The 25,337-nt window shown below is 41.2% G+C and overlaps 1 protein-coding gene across 2 annotated transcripts in view; it reads right to left on the bottom strand.

Moving 5' to 3' along the window:
• Positions 1 to 25,337, bottom strand: part of ST8SIA1 (ST8 alpha-N-acetyl-neuraminide alpha-2,8-sialyltransferase 1) — a 95,965-nt gene that overhangs the window by 20,336 nt on the left and 50,292 nt on the right. For both annotated transcript variants that reach the window (XM_084205401.1, XM_084205402.1), the window contains exons 3-4: positions 20,776 to 20,885; positions 16,815 to 16,907 (exon numbers count right to left, since the gene is read on the bottom strand). In XM_084205401.1, the coding sequence (XP_084061527.1) occupies positions 16,815 to 16,907; positions 20,776 to 20,885 (203 nt within the window). The remainder of the gene's footprint in view (positions 1 to 16,814; positions 16,908 to 20,775; positions 20,886 to 25,337) is intronic.

Genomic DNA, 25,337 nt, shown 5'->3' with positions numbered 1-25,337 from the left:
TGTTCCCTCCAGATGTCACAGCGAGGCCCAGTCCATCTGTCCTTCTATCACTCCCTGAACAACTTGAAATTCCCTGCACCTGTGGGGTTTTTTCCCCACAAATCACCGCTGACTTCTCACCTTTAAATGCACTTCAGAGGTGGTTCCTTTTAAAACCCAGGGGTTATGATGCTGGCAGACATCAGAGCTGCTCCTAGGTCTGATGTGTGACTGCAAGGACAAGACCAAAGGATGTCCCTTTAAAAGAGGTTGCAGTTCACAGTGGAAAGCTAAACAGAAACAGCTGCAGGGATTTTCAGAATTGCTAGAGGCTCTGACTCACATTCATTGTAAGATGATTCAAAATGTAATGACCTGCTCTCCCAAGTGCTTGTTGTCACCTCATGCTAGGGGTTACAAACTCCAAGGAAAACCAGGAAAATGAAACTTGTGAAGGCTGGTTCAACCCAAAGCTCTGCAACTTTGCTAAAGCCACACTTGGAGACAAATTGAGCTATGGAACATGCACCAAACTCCACAAATTCTATTTCAAATCAATAGCAAGCAGCTAGCAATGAGGCACTTCAATCCGTGTACAACATTGGGTGAATAAATAGACACATAATACATAAGGCACTAGTGTGTCTATGGAAAGGGGCCAGAAATTCAAAGGTTGCCTGAAGAATAATCATTCTGAGAGATTTCATCAACAAGTATAAAAATACTTTTCCTCAGAAAATGATTAATCACCCCTAAATTAGTTGATTATCTTTTAATCAGAATTTTTTAAACATCAAAAGTTAAAGATGTAAAACTTTACTCATTAGTCCAATTTTAAATCATTAGAACAGTAAATGAAGAGGAAAAAGTATTTTCTTATTTCAGAGCAGAACTGAGTAACCAGCTGGTGGAGATTAGGATCTCCTAATGTCCTACAAGGAGGATATAAATTCTTGTTTCACTTCTGCTAGAACAGGGTGAAAGAGGAGGTAGGCACTGCTGCCACACATGAGCTTTCTGTCTGTCCAGCTCAGCCACCAGCTCCTGGGCTTCACAGGTTTCCTCTGTCTGAGCAACAATTGCCAGGTGCTACTTTCAGTTCTCAGTACTCAGCTAAGATTTGTATTTTTCCCTCACATTTTGACCAAGTTAAACTGTTCTCACTAACAGCAAAGCTGCGAAACTGCATCCACACTGGACATTTACATCCAAGGAAAGGTAAAGGAGCTTTTCCTCACGCTCTAACTGCTCCAAATGTCCCCTGACAAGGGCAAAATGAAGGAGCAGGAAATAAAAAATGGGATAGACTTCTTTTTTTGTAATACACTCCTGCCACACATGCTACTGACTGGCTGATTCCTCAAGAAAGGAATGTTGGTGTTCTGGTGGCCAAAAGCACATTGCTGGTTTATGGGGAGTCTCAAAATGTCAGATTACAAAATATGAGGCAGCCTTCCTTGCTGTCCACCATAAAAATATTCCATCACACTCTTAAAAGAAATCACATTAATTTAAAGGCATAGGCATTGCAAAATATACAGCAAGTGAGGCTTTGGGAAACACTAAGGTTTCTATCAATGTTAATAATTGCCAGAAGGGCTGTCTTAGTCATTCTGTAGTTCATCATTGAATAAAAACAAGAAATTACAATTTCAGGTAATAACCAGTAGCGTCCGGTTCCTAATAAGTTCAGTTTTCCTACAAAACCCAAATTCTGCTTTTAATCACATAATTGCAAATCCAGAATAACTGATTTGGGAGATAGAACACTGCAACAAGAATAAAAGGCTACTAAGAGTTTGATTCAGTTTTTCTGGTTGCTGACCTTAACTGATGGGAATTAGGCAACATTTTTCATGGGCCCTTCCATTCCAAATCTTGAGCTGCATGTATAGTTAGCAAAGATGCTCTCTGAAGTGCAATACAGCAGCTGCAAACATTGTTCACCAGGCAAAGCAGCTTCTCCTGTCTTTGAGAGACTGGAGAGGATTAGTTTTGGAGGAGGGCTAAGACATTCAAACTACTCCTTTTAGTAGATTTGGCCAAAAACACAAATAATGCTGGAATGTAGGATTTTTGTAATAAAAATTTTCCCAAGGACACCTATTTTTCTGGAAAATACTCAGATTATTGACCTGCATTTTTAAGAAGTACAGACTTGTTTATGTAATAGATTTCTGTAATAATTTGTATTTGGCTATATTTGACTGCTAACAGCTGGAAAGCAGACACAAGTGCAGATAATTTAAATGGTAAAGGAAATGGGGAATCTGTCTCTAATTAAGGTATGAAATGGGCTTATGAACTGCTAATTTAAATAACCAGCCTTAGTTCAGTGCTACCTCCATCACAAATGAAGGGTGCAGTAAAAAGCACAAGTAGCTCCCAAGAGAGGTAAATCTGTTCCTCCAGAAGTGCTGCACACGCCTCAGCATTGAGGAGGACCAAAGGCAGCTCCCAACACTAACACTCACCATTGCAAACAGAACCTGTTGTTTGTAGGGCGCTCTGCCCCTCTCAGACACAAGGGATATCATTGAATTCTGCTGGGGAAGCACAAAGGCACAAACTGAGCTTTGGCAGCTGAGAGACAGAGCAATTGCAGGAACTGTAGCTGTTCAGATGGTGAGAATTAGTGTGGCTCCCTTGCCTTCCCTAGAATGATATGGCTGTAATGCAGCAGCTGAGGATGTTATCCATTATCTGTAACTCCAGCTGTGCCTGCATGGCTAATCCAGCCAGATCTTTGAGTCAAGGCTTACACGGCATGAAGCATGCTGCTTAATAGAATATCATTTATCAATAAGAGACTCCTAGATAATTTCTGCATCAGCCCCCAGCTCAGAGCTAAGTGAACATGGAAGAGCAAATAAACTAAGATCAGAGTAATTAGGAGGGCTAAGTGATCCAAAGCCCACTGAGTGATCCATGTGCACATCAAAAAGTTATTGGAATAATTTAATTGTTGAAATGACCCATGTTGTGCAATTTGATAGCAGTTTGTTCTGAGCACTGAACACTTCATATTCAAGCTGCTCTCATTCAAAGTCCACAGCTGCTGCAAGATGGGAGATAATTTGTGAATTCCTACCTTTATAAACAGTTTACTGTTATTCAGCCACTTATACTTTATTCAGCCACTCTTTCCCCCCCCTCCTTAATTTACCCTAAAATTCATGGCAAATTTACAGCAAATATTTTAAAAAGAAATCTTTAAAAAGAAAGCATACAAAGGGAGGGAAAATCTAGGTTGGAACCACCTTTTCTCACCAAGTGGAAGGATATGCACAGAAAACCAATGACAACATACACCTGGCTCTGTTAGTGAGCCACCCTTCTGAAAACTGTTCCTTCATCCTGTTCTCTTTCTTGAGGCTGCTGCTGCCAGAACAGCTTGCATTTACTGATCACAGCCTATGCATGCAGCCACTGTGTCACTGCATGGCTCAAAACTCCCGACAGACTGCACTAAAGGAAATGGCAAAGTACCTTATGAGCCATTGCCAGACATCCTTGCCAAGGGCTGCAGGAAGGTGTCCATGGTCGGTCTGAGCACAGAGGGAACAGGTGCCTTCTTAAGGGCACACATCACCCCCACCTCAGCCCCATACATTATCCTGGCCAGGTATCCTGCAGCACTGACAGAGTTTGGTTTCCCTCCACACAGATCTGGTGCTGCATCTTCAGTGAGGAAAGAGGAAAACAATGCAAGAAGGAGTAGAAGCAGATCTGGGCTTTAAATCTCTCTTATCTGCCGACAGCCCCATCCCCTGCCCCCAAGCTCTTCCTGCACCTTATCTGTGCCTGCCAGTGCACCCCACTCCTCCCTGGTTTCAGCAGCAGCAATTTTCACTCTCTTGGGCTGGGAAGGAGTCACTTGACTACTCAGACTTTGCTGAGGGACCAGCTATCCCCCATCTCCTCCACTGAAAGTGAGACTGGACAGAAAGTTTCCAAAGGCTGAACTGAACCCCCATCCACACCCTCAGACAATGTTACTTTACGCTGAAAGCCAGAAGAAATGGCTGAATAAAGCATAAACCGGAAAATGGGAGAAGGATTACCTAATATTCCAGCTCAATTTAGGAACTCACCCTGTTTACAAAGGCAAAACCAGTCTCCCTTCTGTTCTAAGCGGAAGATGTAATTTGAGTTCTAACCAAAGTCATCAGGAACTCCACACCTACTCTAAGAACCAACCCCCTTCTTTGCCAGTAGCATTACAGCCAATTTCTCAAACAAATTATCTAAAGCAAAAGATCTTTACTGACATATGAATGTTAGCACACAACATAAACCTTGCTTCCCAGTGTCTGCTCTTGACCCCTGGAACACTGCTGCCACTATGAACACTGAGCATCCTTCAGGGAATGAGAAGCCTTTATGAATACTGCAAGGTAAATAAAATTTATATGGCAAATTCTAGTTCAGGGCTTCAGCTCTCATACCTCTTATCTAAACATTGCCAGCAGAGCCTCAGTAGAGCCATCTGAACGAAACATAATTTGGAACCTCTCAAACATGAATTCCCTTTGTGTGAAGACGGAATCTGTCCCTTAAAAGGCAGTTCAAAATCTTCCTTTGCAACTGCTAAGCATACACAGGGAAAAAAACCCCATTGATATCTCACATCCACTTTATTCCAAGTAAATAATTTTAAATAATTAATCACCATCACTATTAATTTACTTTTTTTTTTCCCTTGGGATCCCAGACTTTTGCTAATGGTGGTTATTTAAGGCTTCATGTCACAGAGACCTATTTTCATGCAAGGTTGCAAAGGGCAAAATGAGAGGAAGGGCAAACAGTACTGTGGAACTTAGCTGACCCAGCAACATCCAGGAACACTGACAAACATAAAAAGAGGATGTTGAAGGTCCTTCTCTGCTGTAGATCCTCAGTGACTGTAGGAAACTAACATAAAGAGTCATCCCTGATGGGCATCACTGGCTCCTAGGAAGGTAGTGTGCTCAGGGTCCTGCCACCCCATGCCAGAGGAAAATGTCTTGGACACTAAGTTTGCCACCTGATGTGCACTTCTGCACCTGAGGTAGAAACATCAGAGATGAGAGCCAAACACTGCGATATCCTGACAGTGTGTGAACAGCAATTTGCAACTCCGTGGACAGAAACAGATTTTCTGGCAGGTCTCATTAATCTCTTTATGCAGATTTAATACTCATTAAAGAAACTCTGAGTGGCCAAGAACATGAAGTCTTCTTCACATGAGGTAACCCAGCAAACACCTCTGATCAAAGACTGGGCAAAAAACCAGGGATACACTGCTCTGGACTTCACTGCTCACTGCTGGACTGCGACAGCTCTCTTGTGTTTCTGTTATCCTGTCTGAAAATGAGGGACAGGAGTATTTCATCCACCTTCCTAAATGCATCTCTGCACCAATCTGCAAACAGCAGCTTGACTTACAACTTACAAAAAATGCACCTTCTAAAGTGGGAGGATCAGATCTTTTAAATCACACCCCACAAACAAACCTTTTGCTCCCTGCTCTCCAGTACAGAACCAGCAGGCAGAAGCCCTTCCCAAAGGCCAACTCAAACCATGTCTCTTGCTGTCACACATGCCTTCATCCCAAAAGCTCCACAGCTTTTCTGAAGATTCCTTCCTGCCTGACACAGAAGGGTGAGATTCAGTCATCATTCCCTGGGAGGCTGGCTGGGACGGGACAGGATTGGACTGCAGCCAGGAGACAGCTGGGAAGGAGCTGCATTTCTGAGGTGCCTCTGGTTTTGCTCAGCAGTACCCAGGCCCCTTTGTGCCAATGTGAACACCTGGATTTAGAGCTGTTCTACCTCCAAGCACCTGCTGGTCCACACCTGCATCCCACAGGGGGATGACCTGAGAACAGAACACAGCTGGGACTCCTGGGATACCCACCTGCTAAAGTTCCAGCTGGGCCACCCCAGAGTAAACTGAGCTTACTTGTTCCTTGTAGGGTTGCTGGGAAGAGCCTGAGCAGAGGATAAGCTGCCCCTCTCCCAGAATGAGCTCTGCTGGCTAACACACTGTGCTTCACATCCATGAGAGCACTCGGATCTGCACTTGCAGCATGTTCACATTCTGATCGGCACAGAAACTCCACCTTTGACTCAGATTTACAAGGCTTTCCCCTGGCTATTCATCCTTCCTAACTTCCACCAATAATGGGAGCACTGATGCCAGATCTTCACTGTATTTAACTGGCAACCACTGAGATCTGAGTACGTTTGTGTATTGTGTTACAAAGCCCAGGTCTCACAAAATTGATCGCTGCAACTGCTATTAAAAAATGGTGTGTTTGGTTGCAGGGCTTTTTTAAAATTTCTTTTGTAAGTCAGTTGCTTTCTTAAAAAATAAAGCTTAACTCTTATTGTTTGCTTCCCATTGCTACCGCTCAACAAGTCCACTGTCAGGATACATATCTGGCTACTTCTTGGATTCCCTTCTTGCCCAAACACTAGTCTGGCATAACCATAATGGAAGGTAGGACAGATTGGTCAGAAATATCTGAAAAGCAACTCTCTACCATATCAAGAGCAAGTTTAATTAGCCTAATAAATCTAAGAATCACAGCCTTTTACCTCATAGAGTGTAAGTACATCTTTCAGTTACTGAGCTGACCTTTATAAAAAGAAAAGATAACTGAGTCACGTTTCATCATTTTATCCAATTACTCCATTTTGTCATTTATTCTTTTTGAAAGTATTTACTGTTGTCATTGGGAGTGAATAGAAAAGTGCTATGAGTAGGTCTACAGACCAGATTTCAAGTTTTTTCTAAAAACTGTGAAGCAATACAGGGGCTGCCAGGACTGGGTGGCCTTGCTTGAGCAGAGGCTCATCTCCAGGGGTCCCTTACAATTTATGCCATTCCATGATTTTTTGAATCCTTCTCAAGCTTAGCTTTACAAAAATATTTCAACCCAAACCTGCCAAGGTGGCAGCTGCTTTCATTGTGTATCTGCAGCACTGCCAAGGCTTGGGTAAGTCATCTCAGCAATCAAGTCTCCAGAGAGTAAGAAGAATTTTACAAATTAACGTGCTTAGATGTGGGGATTTAAAAGTCTACCTACAGTATTTAGCCAGTCTCTGCCTGGAATGGGGTTGGAAAAGGTAACATTAGTCCCTCTTAGTTGGATAGTAAATACAACCATCTGGTGTAAGTCTATATTACTGATTTACAGTATTTCATTACTGGATAGTTCAGGAGAGCAGAGACTGGAGCTGATAAGAGATCAAAATGAGGAAGGCATTCTTGACTGAAGTTCTGATGAGCCACAATCTTTTAAACCACAGGATGAACTTTTGCCATGGAAACAGTGACAGGCTCAGTTCTGTTCTACACTATGCCTGATATCAGTGTTGCTCAGTGCCAACCTGCTGTATGAAACAGGCAGGGCACTGAAAAATTCAGCTCAGAGTATTCTGAGTACAAATTCAGCACTGCTACCAATTAGAAATGCTGCTCTGGGTATAAACCCAGGCAGAAACACTCTCTTGTTTGTAAGGAAGGCCTGCCAATAGTAACAGAAGTAATAATTACCACACAAGAATCAACACCCTCCCACAACATAATAGAATAAATTAATTAGAAATGTAATAATACATGTATTCTTAAAGAATCATAGAATGGTTTGGGTTGGAAGGGACCTTGAGGGTCATCTGTTTCCAGCCCCACTGCAATGGGCAGGGATCCTTCCACTAGACCAGGCTGACATTTTGCCATTGTTTCCTATCCTTGTAGAAAAGGCAAAAAAGGTAGGACCTTCACAGTGGAACATTCTAGTCTGAAAAATGAATTTCTTTTTCCTTCTAAATACAAAAGGCAAGCCAATTATAGGGGCTGGCACAAATGGAGTTAAAAACAATAGTAAGATTTCCTGTACAAAGATCTCCTAAAGTAGCTAAAATTTCTTATTTTAAGACACTTAAGAAATCTCTTGTGTATTGCTTCAAAACTCATGTGACATAGACCCTTAATTTTAATGTGCAATTTGACTTAAAATTAGAACCTTAAGGGTCTGATTTTAGCACCCATCCTGCCTCAGTGAGAAATGCCCAAGTGATCCAAATGCACAGACAGCTGCCAAAATCAGCAATGCCAAATCTTACAACTGTATCTCCATACACCAAAAGGGAGAGTGTTAAAATTACTCTATTGGAGATATTTTCTAGTCCAACTTTACAGCTCCATCTTTTATTAGCTGGTAATAGCACACTTCAACATTACAAGCTGTCTACACACTCTGATCTAGCTCTGTACTCTAATTTTTCAAATTTCAACTCATGGAAACCTGAGCATATTTTATGATTATTCCCCGGATATTCAGGCTTTAATTAATGCAAGTAAATGCACTGAAAACTTTCAGTCCCACAGGGATGACAAAACCGACAGGAGGTAAAGCTCAAATCAACACACCATCCCTTGAAAGGCCCTGTGTGCTGATGGAATTCATGAGAAGTCTTTGTGGTTATTCTTAGTCAGAAAACAGAACCAGAAATTGAAATAAGCCTTCCTTGTTTACAAATAATCCCAAGAGCCTCCCACATCCCATCCTAAAATGCAGACATCTCTGCTGGGTGTTTTCTCCATTTACCTTTGGGAGAACTGAAACAGCCCAGGAGCACCACAGAGAGCAGGACTTTTCTTCAGTAAGCTGGCTCCCCTGCCACCACCACACACCTTGTGAGGTCCTCCTGCAGAGGATTTCCTGCTGTTGAGCTCTCTGGAGGAAGATGCAGATGAACTGATGCCCCTTTAGGCCACACATTGCACGTTCATTTGAATCTCTCCACACCACAAAATCCCACCTGAGCCCCAGGGAAGCCATTAGAGCAACACACTGCAATCACAACTCACTGTCTTGGCTGCTTGGAGACCACCTTCAGAAATTCAACTAACTCGGAAAAGAAAAGCAAAGATTCTGGGTAAAAAGCCTCCATAAGTTGTTTGTCTTTTTCTCCCTGTTGTGCCATTTTGAAATGTTGGCTCCCATAAATATTCTACCCATTTTGCATTTACGCAGCTACCTAATTGTTCATTCTGTCAGCCTGCATACAAGTGAAACAGACATCTAGACAAAATCAGAACATTCCCTCCAGAGACCTCTTAATGAGCAGTAATGAGCCTGTGGGTAGAGCTGCTCAGCACTTTCTTCTCCCACTTGCCTGCCTCTAAGTTTAAAAGCACACTCTAGAATGGTCAGAACTAAGTTATTTACAAGGATTCTTATGGAACATAAATCAATCAGGATCAGCAACTCACAGCTTTCTGAGACAGACTTGGAAATCTGGCTTTCATATCTTGCACACCTTGGCCTTGAAAATAGGTTTTAATCCCTGACAATACTTCTCCCTGAATAATGGTGCCATTTAACTTCTTTGTTACCTCCTAGGAAGGGCCTTCAGAGCATGGAGATATTTCTTCCATGTTTAACCATTTCTACTCTCTTTCTGGGGACTAAACTAAGTCAGAATAACTGATTTCTTCTGCCCTTGATTTCCCCCACCCCACACCCTGACCGAATCACAGAATCCTTAAGGTTTGGAAAAACCTTAGATAATCAAATCCAGCCATCAACCACCACCATTTTTTTTTTCACCATTAAACCATGTCCTCAAGTGCCATATCCACACATTTTTTAACACTTTCAGGGATGGTGACCCCCCCATGGCTATCTGTTCCAATGTTTTAAAATGCTTTCAGTGAAAAAAACCTTTTCTAGTATCTAATTTAAGCCTTTCCTAAGGCACTACATTGCTTTTTTTTTTTTGCCATCTCCTAAGAACATGTGGAAAAAAGTCCCAAAAATTATTCCTTAGTGGTTCTGATATTACTCTGGCTGTTTATTTATAAACTCCCAAAAAAACATTTCTCAAGATCCATCTGCCTTCTGGTTTACCTGAAAATCCCTGCAGTTTGTGAGGCACTACAGTGATTTACACTGCAGAGTCTATTCCCCTAAAGGAGTCCACATGAGTGTTTCTCTCTCCATTCATCCTTTCCCTCAGCATCTATTCCAAGTGCTACTTAAAATTAATTCAGCCTTCTCAGGTGCTTATCTCATTCTCAGCTGTTCAATGAGAAAACAGACCCTAATTAATCCCTCTGACTCTGACATCTATGCATTAACCCAAAGCTTTTGGCCTGCTATCCATAAGGATAACTTCTACACTCCTGTGCCCATCTCCTGAATTTGCAGGTTTTCTTGGAAGTTTATGGGATCACATGGCTGCAGATGCTGCAAACTGTGGAAGTTATTTAGAGACAGGAACAAAAGAAAAAGTGGCAATGTCACAACCTGGCAGATTACAGAAAAGTAGCCATCTTCTGTGTTCTCATTATCTGCATTCATTCAGAATGCAGGATGCCTCTTATCTCCATTTAAAAGAAAAAAAAACCCCACATTTACTTTCCAATCAGTATGTGAAAATATCCAAGAGATGCAATAGTGCTAAAAAAAAAATCTAGGTCAATATTAAGGACTCTAAAGAAAGACTGGTTACCTAAACATGGATTAAGCACTTAATCTTTGGAGAAGTTACAGTGAAAAAACCTGGGTTGTCCATACAAGACCCTAAAGTATTACAATGACTTTGAAGATACTAGTCACATGATTAAATATAAGGCACTTGATAATTCCACATATTGGTAGTAGGATTTAGAAGCTCTCATATCAAGTCCTACTGCAGGAATATAAGGATGGAAAAAAAAACCTCATGTTAATTAAAAGCGTGATTTGCTCAGGGACATATATAGCTTTCCCATTTCACAGACCTAATAATGGAAAATCAGACAGCTGGCTGTCTCTCTGTTTGGTAGTGCTGGCAGACTCTTGGATACAGTGGTCTGAAGAAGACACCAGGAGGTGGGAGAGGGGGAAGGAATGAAAAGGAACAGTCTTCCTGCCATAGCTTGCCAAGAAAATGAAAATGTGTGAGACAATGTGATAATGAATATCCCCACAGATAAGCAAGCACTGGTGATTTTGGTTAGGCAAAGATTTTGCAATTAAAATGTCATTCACAATGGAGATAACAATGATTATCATCAAAATCCCAGACAAGAAACTTAGAAATGTGTGCGTAAAGTAATGCATCCTATTCCTCTCCAACACTACAATAAATACACAGTAGAATTGAAATTTGAGGCTATTTCAATCTCAAATCCAAATGGGTTCTTTTAATCCTGGTATCATCTATCTCTACTTTATGACAACTACTAATGAAACATTTATTTTCAAGAACAAGCATCAAACCATGATTTCATGAGATCTCATTTATCATTTTCCATTTCACCTCTACATCAATTTGCCCTTTAAATTACTGTATGATGGAGACATCTGTAGCTTCTCTGGGAGGTTCTTCCTAACATCTAGCACTTGCTTTTGCTGATGAGGTACCATCCTAAGTGTATGTCAGAAAACTCTCCCTGTTCTCCTCAGTCTTTCCTCTCCCAGATTAAATAACTTTTCCTCCAAGTTCCCCTTTCCCTAACCCAAAATTTCACCCCATTGCAACAGCACCTGACCTTTCTCTTTGGAGTCAAAGGTGCATTTTGAGACACCTCTAAAGCCACCAATCCTTTCCTTAGGCTGAGGGGTCCTGGATCTCCTGCCTGCTCGTTGCTCTATCTCGTGGTTAAGATAATGAAAGGCCCTGCTTTAAGTGGGGTCAAAGCATGGCTGTCATAGCAGCAAACTGTTCCAATCACAGCAGGACTTATTTGCAACTCCAGGTATTTCTGCTCATCAGCTAAGAAAACACAAAAGCAAACCAGAAATTCTCGATTTTTTCTTTCCTGGCTCTGCCTTTGGCTTGGTGGTAGCACTGGGCCAGTCCCCTCCATCCCCAAAGTTTTTCTTCCTTTTTTGTTCAAACAGGGACAAAAGTAGATGTTCCACACAAAGAGAAGATAAGGCAAAATTTATAAATGTAAAGGTTTTTAAAGAAGCTTTGTATTAGAGGAGGGGAAAAATTGATTACCAAATGGGGCTTCAAGCAACCTCCAAGAGTTATCACAGTCTGGACTCCTAAGAAGTACTTCCCAGAAATATCCCCTTGCTGTTGGCACAGATATTCAGAGACTCTTGTAGAAGAACATAAAGTGTGAATTAAAATAATTAAGTGTGAATTAAAATAATTATTCTTAATCACTTCGGACTTCTCATCAATGAAATAATCTGATATATATTTAAATACCAGGAATGAAAAAAGGACCTCTATATGAAGTGTTTAAAATCTGGTGACTAATTGACTTTACAGGGAAAGAGCTTCCCATCACTTGACTTGTATAGAAAGGACAAGATAAGCACAAGAACATATTTTATGGGTGGTTTCTACCTTTCTTTTTCTGATCTTTTGCAATTACCAAAAAATAATGTAGCTACCTAGGAACAGAATATGTCATTTTTACATGGAGACACACTGAAGAGGAATTCTCATGAAACATTTTCATGAGTGTAAGCAACAGGCATAATACTGTACATTTGTTTGATCAAAGATGAAGGAAGCTTTTATCAAAGTAAATTATTGCTTCAATTCCAGCTTTTTAATTCTAATAGTCTAAGTCACTTGGATTCAGAGACGTCTTCAGGACTGAATCCAGGAAAGATTATTAGCTGCCTCTAAAATGCAGGGGACACTGGAAAGCAAATTTAAGCCCACTCAAAATCCAAGGGAACCTAATAAACAGCAGTGATATTTAACTGGCATTTCCAAGCTGAGAGGCAGAATCACTGCATTTGTTAGTCTTTAGTCTCATTCCTTCATCATGGTTTAGTGCAAGACACTGGATGCAGCAAAAACTTGTCAAATATCACAGAGATCAAAAAGGTGAATTCATTTACTGAAAGGAAAACGTTCCCATTCAGTGTGGAAGTTCATACTTCCACCCAGGCCATGGGCACACAGCTCATGGATAAAATACTCCCCAAAAATCATCAGCTGGTCTAAAACTCCCTGAATGCTGGGAAACATCTATTTGGAGTACTATATCCATGTTATTAATGATATAAGTGTGCATAGGTTAGATAAGCAGACATGGCACTATAAAGGTACACTGCTGCAAACAGCATCTGACTGCAGATTTAATTAGGAGCTCAGACAAACGATTATTATATGACATTTGCAAGAGCTATTGAAGATAATAAATTCATAAAACTGGCTTCTCCTAAACAGCCCAGATCCAGTGACTTTAGAAACAGATAATAATCCACATCCACAAACTCTTTGTATTTTGTAGTTAAGAATCTTATACCATTGATCAAAAATCAGCACTGCCTCTTAAGCATTTTTACATTCACTGACTTGTACCTCTCCACACCTGCAGACAAGGGTTTAGAATATGGAAACAACCTCTGTAAGTGACATAACCTTGCTGATTTTTCCCAGAGTCTTAAGAATGGCTGTAGGCACATCACAGGTACTGGTACTCCACTGCCTCTTTCCTAGGAGGGACTTAGAGCAGCTGACTTGAAAATAAAATAAAACCCAGGACAAATACAAAATAATCCTCTGCCTAAATGTGGTGCTCTGCAGATGAAGCCCAGCTGAATAGGATGGTAGGGGAATGAACTAGAAACAAAGATGTGGGACTGCAGTCCCACAACAATACTCAGGGCTAGAGGCTGGGAGAGATCACCTTGGCCCCAGGAGCACCTTTACGCAACATTTCAATCCCAACTGCACCTTAACACAGGCTTTGATGGAAAAGTTATGTTTTGAATGCAAAATGGAAAAAGGAGTTTCACACAGGAGTGAAGGACTGTGAGTTCCAGTATTAACTGAACAGAGACATCTGTGAAAAGTTTTAGACAAAAAAAGAAACTGGGACAGTCAACACACATCCTCTTACACTGGAAAATTTCTACCACAGTACATCTGTTGTCAGTTCTCCTGTATTACACTAATTGAAGTTAGGGTAGGACATTCCTGAAACCCAAATGAGTAGGACATTCAAAGGGTAGGACATTCAAACCCAAATGAGAACAGAGCAAAATATTGCACAAGTGAAAACTGTATTACCTATCAGAATGACAGGGCATCCACAACCAACACCCCAGAAGGCCTCGGGCACCAGCTCCGTATTGTCCCCCAGCCCAGCCTTTTGTGCCCTGGTGCTGATGCAGTGCCCCTGTGTGCCCTCTGTGCCCTCTGGGGTTGGTCAGTGCCCCTGGGCACTCCAGGGCTCATTCCCTTCAATGCTGCTCACCTGTCCTGCACAGCTGGAGCCAATTCGGGGGGACTGGGCACAGCCCACCCCAATCACCACTGACTCTGTGCCTACACTACCTGCAGAGTCTCCCTTCCTGCTGGAAACAGAGAAGGAACTTGAACTCTAAGTTTTGCAAAAAGCAATGTTTAGAAGTTAAAGTCAAGGTATACCTAGATTAAAATTGTGACTCTTCCATCCTAAGGTGCTAAATTGATAGGGTGGTGTCTCTGCAATAACTGCTGCCAACACTTTCATTTTTTAAAGGCACTAATTCTGGTTTTAGAACCACACAGAAAATTGCTTTCACATCCGTGGTATGAAAACTTTGCCCTACTCAACATGCATCAACATAAATTATCTGGTAAGAGTAAATCTTTTAAAAACCATGAATGGTGTGCAGGACCAACTCACTAAACCTGCCAGAAGACGCTGGAGAGATAATTGAGATGTCAAGCCTCATCAATATCAACATACTTCAAGTAAGGACAAGAGGAGAGGGGAAGAATAGCAATGAATAATCCCATTATGTGATGTTAGAGAACTCACAGCTTAGAAACAGATAGATCAGTCACAAATATGAATGTCTTTGAATTTCATCAGAAGTATAAGTAACCTTAATTCCTAAAAAACTACTTTCCATAGGAGTGATGACAGTTATAGTCTTTTTTCTCTATTTTAACTTTCAAGATACAACCTTTATTTCCCCACTCTAACAGCACACAGGAGATAAAATAATTACCTAGGGCAGCACACAGGAAAAATCAGTCAATTATTTTTAAAAAATTAAAGCATTTCTTCCTGACCAGGCAGAGGAAGCAAAGCCTCAAAGCAGGCTTCTGCCAATTTTCAGGGCTCTGAATTTGTTCCCTGTGTTATTCTCTGTTGCTGGTTATGTATCTCCCCCTAGTCAATACACATGCACATACATTCCACAATACCCTCTCATCCAAGATCTTGCATCACAGTAACTGTCCACTCACTTTGAAAACTGACATTAATCACAATATTGTTTCTGTTCTTTTTCCCCCATTTTCCACCCCTCTCCACTCCTCCTTGAGCTATCCACCCCTCACAAAGTAGCTCCTTGCTCTCTCTATCTGCTTCTTCAACCATCTCCTCATTCCATCCTTCCCTCTTGCTGAAACACTCCATGGTCTCTCCAGTGTGGCTCCACAGTCTCCTCCAAGCATCACTACAACTCTCCCTTTTCTGTTCAAAAATAGTAACTACAGTGAGCTTTCTACTGCTGACCTTGATAGAGGGGAGGGTGTCAAACAAACACACCTGAGTTAAATAATCCTCTGTTTTGCAAACTGTAAAACCCTCTGAAAGGCTGTGTTTCACACTGCTCCTCTTCATTTCATCCCAAATGCCATGGCCAAACTGATCTTTCCTTGATGGATGCTCTGGCCATTTAATTCCACTTCTTAAATCAATTAGCCATCTACATACCACAGAGTTTTCAGATTCTCTGTCTTCAGATCCACTGCCCTGGGTAACTCCCTGGTTCTGCCTGGCACCTGGTGCCATCCCCGGCCAGTTCTGCTTGGTTTGCTTTGATCTCATCCCACAAGCATTGCTGTGCCTTCCCCTACTCAAGCACCTTCTGCCTGCAATCAGCTCTTGAAGCTCATTGTTATTATTATTATTACTCCATTTCCCTCTTGCTTGTCCTCTCTGTTCTACTCTGTCAAAGACTGTCATCTCTTCCACACGCTAAACTACAGAACCCTTCAATGCCTGAAAGAAGGAAAAATATTACATTTAAATACCATCAAACATCCATCTCCAAGCCAGTGTCTTTCTTTTCAAAACACCTGGCTTTCTACCATGCATTTAATTTCCCTGCCTTGCTTCCTTTCACAATCCTTCACCTGCCAGCACTCCCATTATGCATTTCTTTGTGCTTAATCGTTTCCTGCTCATCCCCTTGGCTCCTATTTTTTCTCTTGTGTTTTGCAGTGAACATGGCAGGTTACTACCAGATCTTGTTCTGCCTGAGAACAACCTACCTCATTCCAGAGGGTAAACAAAGAACAATGCAATTAAAATTCAGGAAGACAAAATCAGAGAGATAGCACTGACATTTTTTTCCCCACTTGCTCTTCTCCACTCTCATCAGCGACTGACATTTGGAAAATTTCAACCAACTCTAATAAACTACACAAATTTGTCCCAGTTTCCTAAGAAAGCAAAGTTTGTATGATCACATCCTGCCAAGCAGTTCCATCCTAACCTCTTTTATACTGTGTCAGTCAGTATCAAACAAATAATGCAAAGGCAGTGAAACTCAGAGGTTATCTGTGCTAAAACAAAGAGCAACCCAAAGCAGCATCTCCATGGACTGTGGGATGCAGCAGGAGCTGGCCTGACAGCAGAGCAGCTTGGGGCACCCATTAACATGCCCCTCCCTAGGCTCCCTGCTTACACTGAAAGCATCAGAGGTTTAGCTCTAATTATTGCACCTAACACCAAATCATTGCCTACTGCACCTTTTCCAGATCCCCTTCCAGGATCAGACTATTAAGAACACAACTCTGATGCCCCAATTTCTGTAACACTGATGAAGCATTTTTCTTTTTGTCTACCCCCACCCAGAAAAGGAAAAATCTGCTCTCTACCTTTTTTGAATTATACTGGGGTTTGCGGTCACCAGTTGGGTTTTGGATCCAACATCCTTGCTGTATTCACTGGATAGAGGAGGAAGGTTGCACCTGCACACAAAGACAGGCAAGATTTTAGATGACATTCAAGACTGATAGGCTTCAGAGAAAGGAAAAACAAGTTATTACTGGACCAGGCTACAATTGCTCCCTACTGTACCACACCTATAAGCATTTTTGTACCAGATTGTGGACAAATAGAGAAATAAAACCTTTTGCAGAGATCTGTGGACCTGCTAAGGAAAACCAAAGGCATGCACTTGACATTTCTGACAGGCTGAAAGGCTGTGGAAGAGCCTGTTACTACCTATAGAAGAACTTTTTTTTAAATCCAAGCTCTTTAAAAGTTCTGGTTTTCACACTGTTTTTTCTTGTTTACTCGGTGGTATTACAGGCATAATAACTGGCATTTCTAATAATACATTGTGGGGTACCATCACCTTATAGAATTCACTGAGAAAACTCAAAAGAAAAAATCAGGTAGCTTTTTAGACATGTGTGTCTTAGTTCTGCTCACAATCTTGCTCTGGTGGGCAGGGTGATGATCGAATAAAGCCAAAGCAATTGAGCAAAGTTACTTTGGGAAGCTGAAAATCAAGACTCAGTAAACCAGAAGCAGAGGGAAATTTCCATACAGTGAATAGTCCTGAAAGCTCCTTTGTAAAGACCTAGGAGAAGGAGGAAGGTGCAGGAGACAAAGATGAAGGTACATTCAAACAGTATCCAAGCCTGTGCACTGCCCCAAAAATTAGTCAGGAGAAATCTACTCAATACTACTCAACAAAAAGTGCACTAAAAACTGGTTTCCAGATATTATTAGTTTCAAATTTCTCCTTTAAAACAAAGGCATGAAGAGTATTTGGAATGCTTAAAAGGCAAAAAAGAAATCGTGATTCTCAAAGACAAGCACAATTTGGAATTTTTTTCAGAGACAGGCTTTTAGGTGTTTATGTTATGCTGTTGGGGTTGTCTCTGCAGTTTTTTTAAGTTGGGAAAAAAAAAACAACCAACCAACCCAAAACCAGGCAACCAACAAGAAGAACAACAAAACAACAAAAAAATCCCAACCAAAACCACAGTGGTGCTATATCAGCCTCTATCTGCATATAAATACCAGCTCTCAAAAGCTTAAATTTTCATCATCAAGCAATGCCAAGGAAAGGACAGCAATGTCCTAACTGCATGAAACATGCATGAACTAAATCACATTCACCAAGAAATACAGAATTTCCAGGAACATTTTCTCATTTTCATGACTGTATTTGTTAAGATGTGTACAATGCATTGAGATTTCAGTCAGGAAACGGCTTCTAGTTCACTCTACAAATTAGGACAAGCTAGAGAAATTCAAAAGAAGACAGAAAAAAATAATCAAAATAAGAGGTTTTAGAAACTGCAATCATTGATAGGAAGGGGAATGGGAAAGGCCAGAAGCATAGGGAAATTTTAATTCTCAGACAAATTATAAAATCTTAACAAGAAAAAGTTCTTTAAAATAAAGTAAAATAAAAGTCCAACAAATATTTGTGAAGGAAGATTTATAGCTGATTTGCCCTAGGGTAGAGAGGTGGCATAATATCTCTGGCAGACCACAATTTAATGCTTCCTGCTTTGACTAAACACAAGCTCATAGGGCACGCTTTTAAAAAAACATTTTTGGTTTAAGTTGATTGAACAGCATTATGAAGGACTAAGAACTCACCCTGGTTTTTATCATCTGAGCATCTAGATAAAGACAATTGTTTCATAAGCCAGTCACAGATGCATTATTTCAACACATCATCAGTAAGTCTGATTCCCACCTTAGAGTGCAGGAAACATTAAGCAATGGGATGAGTAACCACAGGAAACTGCAGGAAATCTGTTACTTGACCTTCCCAGTTATTTTCCTGGATTGGTCAGCAGAGTGCTGAGTGTTCTGCAGGTGAGGAACACACTGAAGCACAAGACTCAAATTAAGAAACTCTGTTTTTAATTCTCTTGCTGTTATATCTGGTACTGAGAAGTAAGTACATAAAAAACAGAGTTAAAGACATGGCTTAGGATTACTTCCCAACACTTCTCTCCTAAAATAAGCATTAGCAGGTAGGGAGTGAGGAAAAACTTTTTTTTCTAGGAAGTAAGAATTAGCAACTTGAAAATCAGAAGAAGAGCCCATTACAACCACAATACCTAAACATGGAGACCATATGTGCCTTTCTCATTGCATATGCAGCTTGCTATGCCCTAGGGGCTGAAAACTGCTGCTCTTTTCATCTCTGCTGGAACAACTGTGTTGGTAGAAGATGCTCAGCAACCAGATGAGTCTAAACTCATTAAATAACCTTAGCAATTACAACATATGACTGCAGCCATCTTCTCTCACATGACAAAGCTTATGGAAATACACAAAAGTGAAATCAAAACTCACATGAAGGGAATTAACAAACAAGGGCAAAACCTGGCAGGACATTTCACACTTGAGAAACACTTGGAAGTTATTTCACAAATTTCTTTTTAAAAATGAGAAGTGTTCTGAAAGTCACTATTGTGCTCTACCTCTTAGCTCTCAGATTATAGAAATGAGATTTAGAAAATATCAACTAAATTTTCCATAAAAATGATTTCATATCACTAATACAACAGAGCCTGCAGGCAGCAAATGGGATTCAAGCAGGATTCTCCCTATCTCTTATTTCTAAATCAAAACAAGCTCTGTACATATAATGCTTGCTTTACCCTCTCTGCAGAGAAATAGGGTTTTGTGATCAAGCTAAAATAGCTGCTGTTTTGTTGGTTTTTCTTTTTTTTTTTAACTTCTGTTGTTTTTGTAACTGGTTGCTCCTGCAACATTTTAATTTCTAGAAAATATAGAATGCAAGAAACTGCATACACACTGCAGTTTCTGGCATTTAGTCTATGGAACACTTCAGGAGTTTTGCAGTAGTGGCAATCAGAATGCTGGTCTACCCCTGTGCTTTACATCTTCTCTTCCTTAAATGCTCCAAGTATATGTTTCCCTTTGCCTTCAATTTGTTCTGTTTCTTTGCATTACCCGGCATTTAATAATGAAGGCATTTTTGGTCTTGGCAAACCAGAAATTACAGGAATGGTTTTGAGCAAATTTGTATAGTTTTATAATAAACCATCAGGATCTAATAAAGAAGACTTGTTATCGTGGGTCCTCATTATGCGTCCATCAGAAACCCAAAGAAACTCCAGTTCTCATCTCTTTTGGAGCATTCCTCCAGTTTCTCCCCGACAACGTTTCTCTTGTTCATGTTTATCAGAGAGGAACTAATTTCTGTCTTTCTTCCTTAAGGATCACAGGCCTAGAAAGTGCCAAATTTAATCACAAAAGCAGTAGCTGGTTCAACATCCCTCCTGACAGGCTTTTGTAAATTGAGGAAGGCTGGAGGGAAAGGAAATGTGAAGAATCACAAAAACCTCAAGGAAAGGAGTTTGGCCTTTCCTCAGACAGCCACAGTTCAGTCTTGAGGGAAGAAAAACAAAGGAAGATTTTGGCTTGCAGCAACTCAAGCCCTGCCCCCTAAATCAGCCCCTACTCATTCTGAGGTCCATGGGTTGCACAGATGGCATTTAGTTTCAGAGGACAGAGCAGGATCAAGCAGCCTGGCTACCACTGCATAAATGATGAGAAAAGCAGCTCCTCAGCATCTCCCTGAGATACTGCACAAGTCCTCACAACTTTACTGACCAGGACATAGTTCTCTCACCCCATATGCCCTTGCAGAACCAAGCCCAAACTCCTTTTTTGCCTCTCCTCACACTTTGACCCAAACTGCTTGTGTAAAGCATCCTGCAAAGGCAGGGCAACAAGGCAAATGATCATGGATTAATGCCAGCTGAACAGCTCTGTAAAGGCTGAGGCTGAGCAGGTGGAAGGGGGGATAATGTGTCATTAAGGTTTCTGTCTTACCGCATGACAAAATCTGCTTGATCTATTTGTTTGCCGCAGCCACTCTTTTTCAGGATCCCACCGTTTCCCACCACGGAACATTTCTTCAGTGGCAGCTGGAAGGGAGTAGCCTAGCAACACAAAACAAGACCAGTTTTACAGAGGAGAACACAAACATCTTTGTAGCAGCCACTCCTGGAGAGCCCAGGGAGGTGTTAGGGCTCAAAGTGACAGAAAGTAAAAAGGAGAATTAGGAGTGAAGGAAAAAAAAAAGTACAGAAATGAGCTGGTAAGTACATGTAGAACCAGTCTGATCCCCACTCCCCAAACCAGGATGCAACAAAACATGATACAGAAGATGATTTTCTGCAAAACCAATACTGCCTGGTCCTGATAAAGAGCTGGCCAAAGTCAGGCAGCTCACAAGCCTTCCAGGCAAGCTGCAAGGACACAGGGGAAACAAGACAAACAGGAAAACAGGAAAAACCTAGTCCACGAGAGTGATCTTCCTGAGCTGATACACAAAAGATCTCTGAGGAAGAAAGGAAGGAAGGAACAGGGAATGCTGTGATGACAGAAATGTTCTGGGAATCTGGAGTCACCCATGGCTCTCTCCATGGCTGTGTTCCTTTGACAGGTCAATCCAGAGCCTTAGGCAAAGATATTTGGAGCTTTACAGCAGCTCCTTAAACAGCCAGTTGCCCAGACACATTACAAATTAGTATCAGCATAAATTAAAATTAGAATGGGACCATTTTAGCTGAGGAGTTCTTGTAGCTGCTCAACAGGGCATGAAAGTGCAAAGTCAAATGGGTATGGGATCCCGTGCACCAAACACAGCAATATATTAGATCTGCATAGTCCTCATTCCAGAGGATCTCAAACTATGGACGGGACATGTTCCTGTCAGCCACAAGCCTCTTGTGAGCTTGGGCAGCTATGTAAGCAGCACACAGCAATTCAGAACGGCCCAGCACATGAAAAAAAAAGGTGGTGAAGAGACATGTGAATTTAAAGCAGCGTGATTTAGTTACAGAATGTGATTTGTCTACAATACAAGAGTTAATATTCTCCTCAAGCAAAAAAAAATTGTGCAGGAATTTTTATTTATCAAACCTGTCAAATCCTGACTTCACAGCAGAGACAGGAGTTATTGCACAGGCCTCAGAGAACACGGATGCCAGGGAGAGAGGATGCAGCAGCACAGAACAATTCTCTCTGGGTGGCCTCACTTGCTTGTACAGAGCAACATCTGCCATTGCATCATATACTCACCAGGCGCTGCAATACAGGACATGGTCCAGAAAGCAGAGCCAGGATTACAGCAAGACTCTGTGTTTCTTAGAACTTACTCCTGCTGCCTTATTTCTCTTCCTAGATTTACTTGCTTTGCCTACCTTTCTCTGCAAACTACACTCCGTTCAGCTTGCATAAAGTCACAACTTGGCAACTCTAGATTAAGATACGCTTAAGCAGAAAAGTAAATTTTAGCATCCCGAGAGCCAGCCATGACAGCACAGCAGAGCGATACTGAATATGCAGCTGCATTCTTGTCCTGCATCTGCCTTCTCAAGAAGATTTTTTAACTTAACAGTTACTGAACCAGGAGGATATCTTGAGATTCAAAGGACATCTCTGAGATGATGCTGATCAAATGAGAACTCACATTCTCTGTAAAGGCACAGGGGTGGGAAGCAGAGGAAATGCAGACTAGATGTGTTCTATAAATAACAGTACCTTTCCTAAAGATACATCAAAGCTCCCTTCAAGACAGCTGCGCCAAACCACAAAGGCAGCAGACATTAACTCTTGCTTTTAAAAGTAGTGGGCACTGTCACAAATGCTGTGCCTTTAGACGCCCCAAACAGACATTTGCTAAATGCTTCCAAATTCTGTGAGTTGCAAACAGCCTTTAATATTGCTTGAGGTGACTTACTGTCCTTCAAGGGAGGCTTATTTTCTGTTCTGCTCAGAGAGGATAATACCAGTTCTCATTTGTATGCGTACTTTGGTTTCCAGAAGCTGATGAAGTTTTGAAACTCTTGTCCTTTTGTTATCCTGAACACAGTCTTGCTACTCAGTGCAATTCTCACATCAAGGTGAGGTAGTTCTATTTTTTATTTTAGTTTGTGCAAAGTAGGGAGCTTGGTGGGAACCCACACTTTGTGTAAATGGACACAATTTCTACACTTTAACAAATAATGGCATCAACACACATTGGTTCCAAATTACAATCATTTTTCATTATTCAAAACCTTATTTACTATCTATATCTCTTGCTTATCATTCTAATTCTTCTTCCCCCCATTAACTGCTTAGTCCTGTTGACTTCACTCCTAGTGGCTCTTGTCCAAACAGCCTATACATTTCAGAATAGCACTCCTTTTCCCTTAAAACAAAGGACCAGCCAAGCCTATGAATTTCCACAAGTTTCACAATGCAACTACTCAATCACACCCGCCAGGGTATAGCTACTCATTAACAACAAAATAATTCCCAAGTTTGGATCCCATCTTGGACTAGGAATCTCTTCAGGGAGTCTAAGAAGCAAAAGAACAAGGTCAGGGCTGACACGGTGATGTGAAGAAGGCAAAGGAAAGCAGAAAGGGCAGATGATATCATCATGGTGGGTGTCTGTCTGCCTAACTTGTGAAGATCCACTTACTGTATGCACAGAGGAGGAAAACCAGGCTGGACACTGCTCTTGGTGGAAAGCCACCATGCCCACAGACACTTCTGCCGCCCCCAGCAAAGTCCTGAAGATTCAGGATGTGGCACAGATGTCAGAGTCCACACACCCCACTTTAGCTTAAAATGATCAATGGCCTCTTTTCCACAGGACCTCACTTTTAAACTTGCTCCAGGCATTAAGCAAAAGACACGGTTCCAGTGTCATTACCAGCACGCAGGGTGCAAGGTCCAAAGGATCGACTGTCTCTGCTGCTTGGTGGCATTTCAGGTGCTCTGGGCTCAGAGAAGAGCAATTACTTAGGATGACCTGGGAGAACCCTGCATTTGTTATCTTGCACATGACTTTGTTTCAGACGCTCAGATCACAGATCTGTGTTATTGCTGAGACTGCAGAGACATTCCAGGAGCTCTTTGTCCAAACAAACACAAAACTGTCTGGTCACACTAAACTGATACAAGTCCTAGACTCAAGTGTTGCCCACAAGCAACTATGAAATATATGGCCTTTTTTTCTCTCTCCTCAAAACCTTCTTATGTTTTCCTTCTTTACCTTCCACATCACAACAACTTTTCTGGGCAAATTATCAGTTCATAGTTGACAGCGTGTAAATTCTCACATTAAAGGGACCCAGCTGTCATTTATGCTAAGTGATCACAAAAATCTCAGCTGTTTTTCTCCTTAGAATTCTAAGCTAGCCTAACAAGTGCTGCCTTTAGGCAGCAGAGTTGTAACAAAAGCATTTCCACTAATATTAGCTTCCTGAAAATCTGTTATTTTCATTGTCAACACATGTTATTTTCTTCATTCATAAAATTTTTATGAATGGCCACAGTCTTGTGGGTGGACTGGAAAAAAACAGCCTCAGTTTATTTAGTATGATAGAGAAAATGTACCAGAAACCCACCAACTTATCCCCATTACTGAACAATAATTACCATAGAATTTACAAATACTTTTAAATAGTAACACCTTGCATATTGGAAATAAGCAGGATGAATTCCCTTTCTAAACATAAGTCAAGCACTTTATTAAATGGATTGCATGAGGCATTTTTTAAAATGGTATCTCCCAAAAAAACCAGAGCCAGGAAGGCCCCATTGTCTCATTTTTCCCTTTTTAAACAATGAAACTCTACTGGCAATCAGTGAAGGCATTCTAGTTCATGTTCATGTAAACAAAAGAAGAACGTGCACATCCCCCTGCAAATTCAATGACAAATAAGCACACAGAGCAATGGATTAAAGACTCCCAATTGAATATGGGACTAATTTAACAAAGCATCTCTCAAGCAATGCACTGATTAGTTTCATCATTCATCTAAGCAGAAATAAATCATTGTCATCAGTTAAAAGAACGTTACACATACTAACAAAAAATAATTTTAGATAATGCTATTCTAAATCACTTTGATTTCATTGTTAGGTTGTTAATGCACTAATTTTTTGCTCAGTCACTGCCAAAGACTTTAATCAGAAACCAGTTTCTAACTGGAAAAACTACAGTATTCAGCCTCTGCTTTAATGCTGAAGATACAAAAATCATTGAAAACGCTGAGAACATAAATGAGAATAATTTATCTTTTAAATAAGCCTTTTGAATTGGAAAGGGATGCTGTGATTTTGCTGTGCCTTTTGAGCAGGCAGCATCACGATGAGGTGGGTGAGGTTGTAGTGAATTCCCTAAGGAGCCGGCTGAACCCTGAGAGTCCCGGTGCCTTTTCACACTACCAGGCGCTGCAGGGTGGCAGCAGCTCCTCCTCCATTGTCCACAGGTCACATTTGGTGCCACCCACAGAGGTGTGAGACACGAGAGCTCGGCCACAAAACCCATCAGTGCCAGGGAAGGCATGTCCCAACAGGGAAATTGGGGCACTAGTTCTCCCATTTCCTTC

Source organism: Fringilla coelebs, assembly GCF_963513975.1.
Source record: "Fringilla coelebs genome assembly, chromosome: 5".
Taxonomy (NCBI): Eukaryota; Metazoa; Chordata; class Aves; order Passeriformes; family Fringillidae; genus Fringilla; species Fringilla coelebs.
The sequence above is the reverse complement of the archived record's forward strand: the minus strand, read 5'-3'. Positions and strand labels throughout refer to the sequence as shown.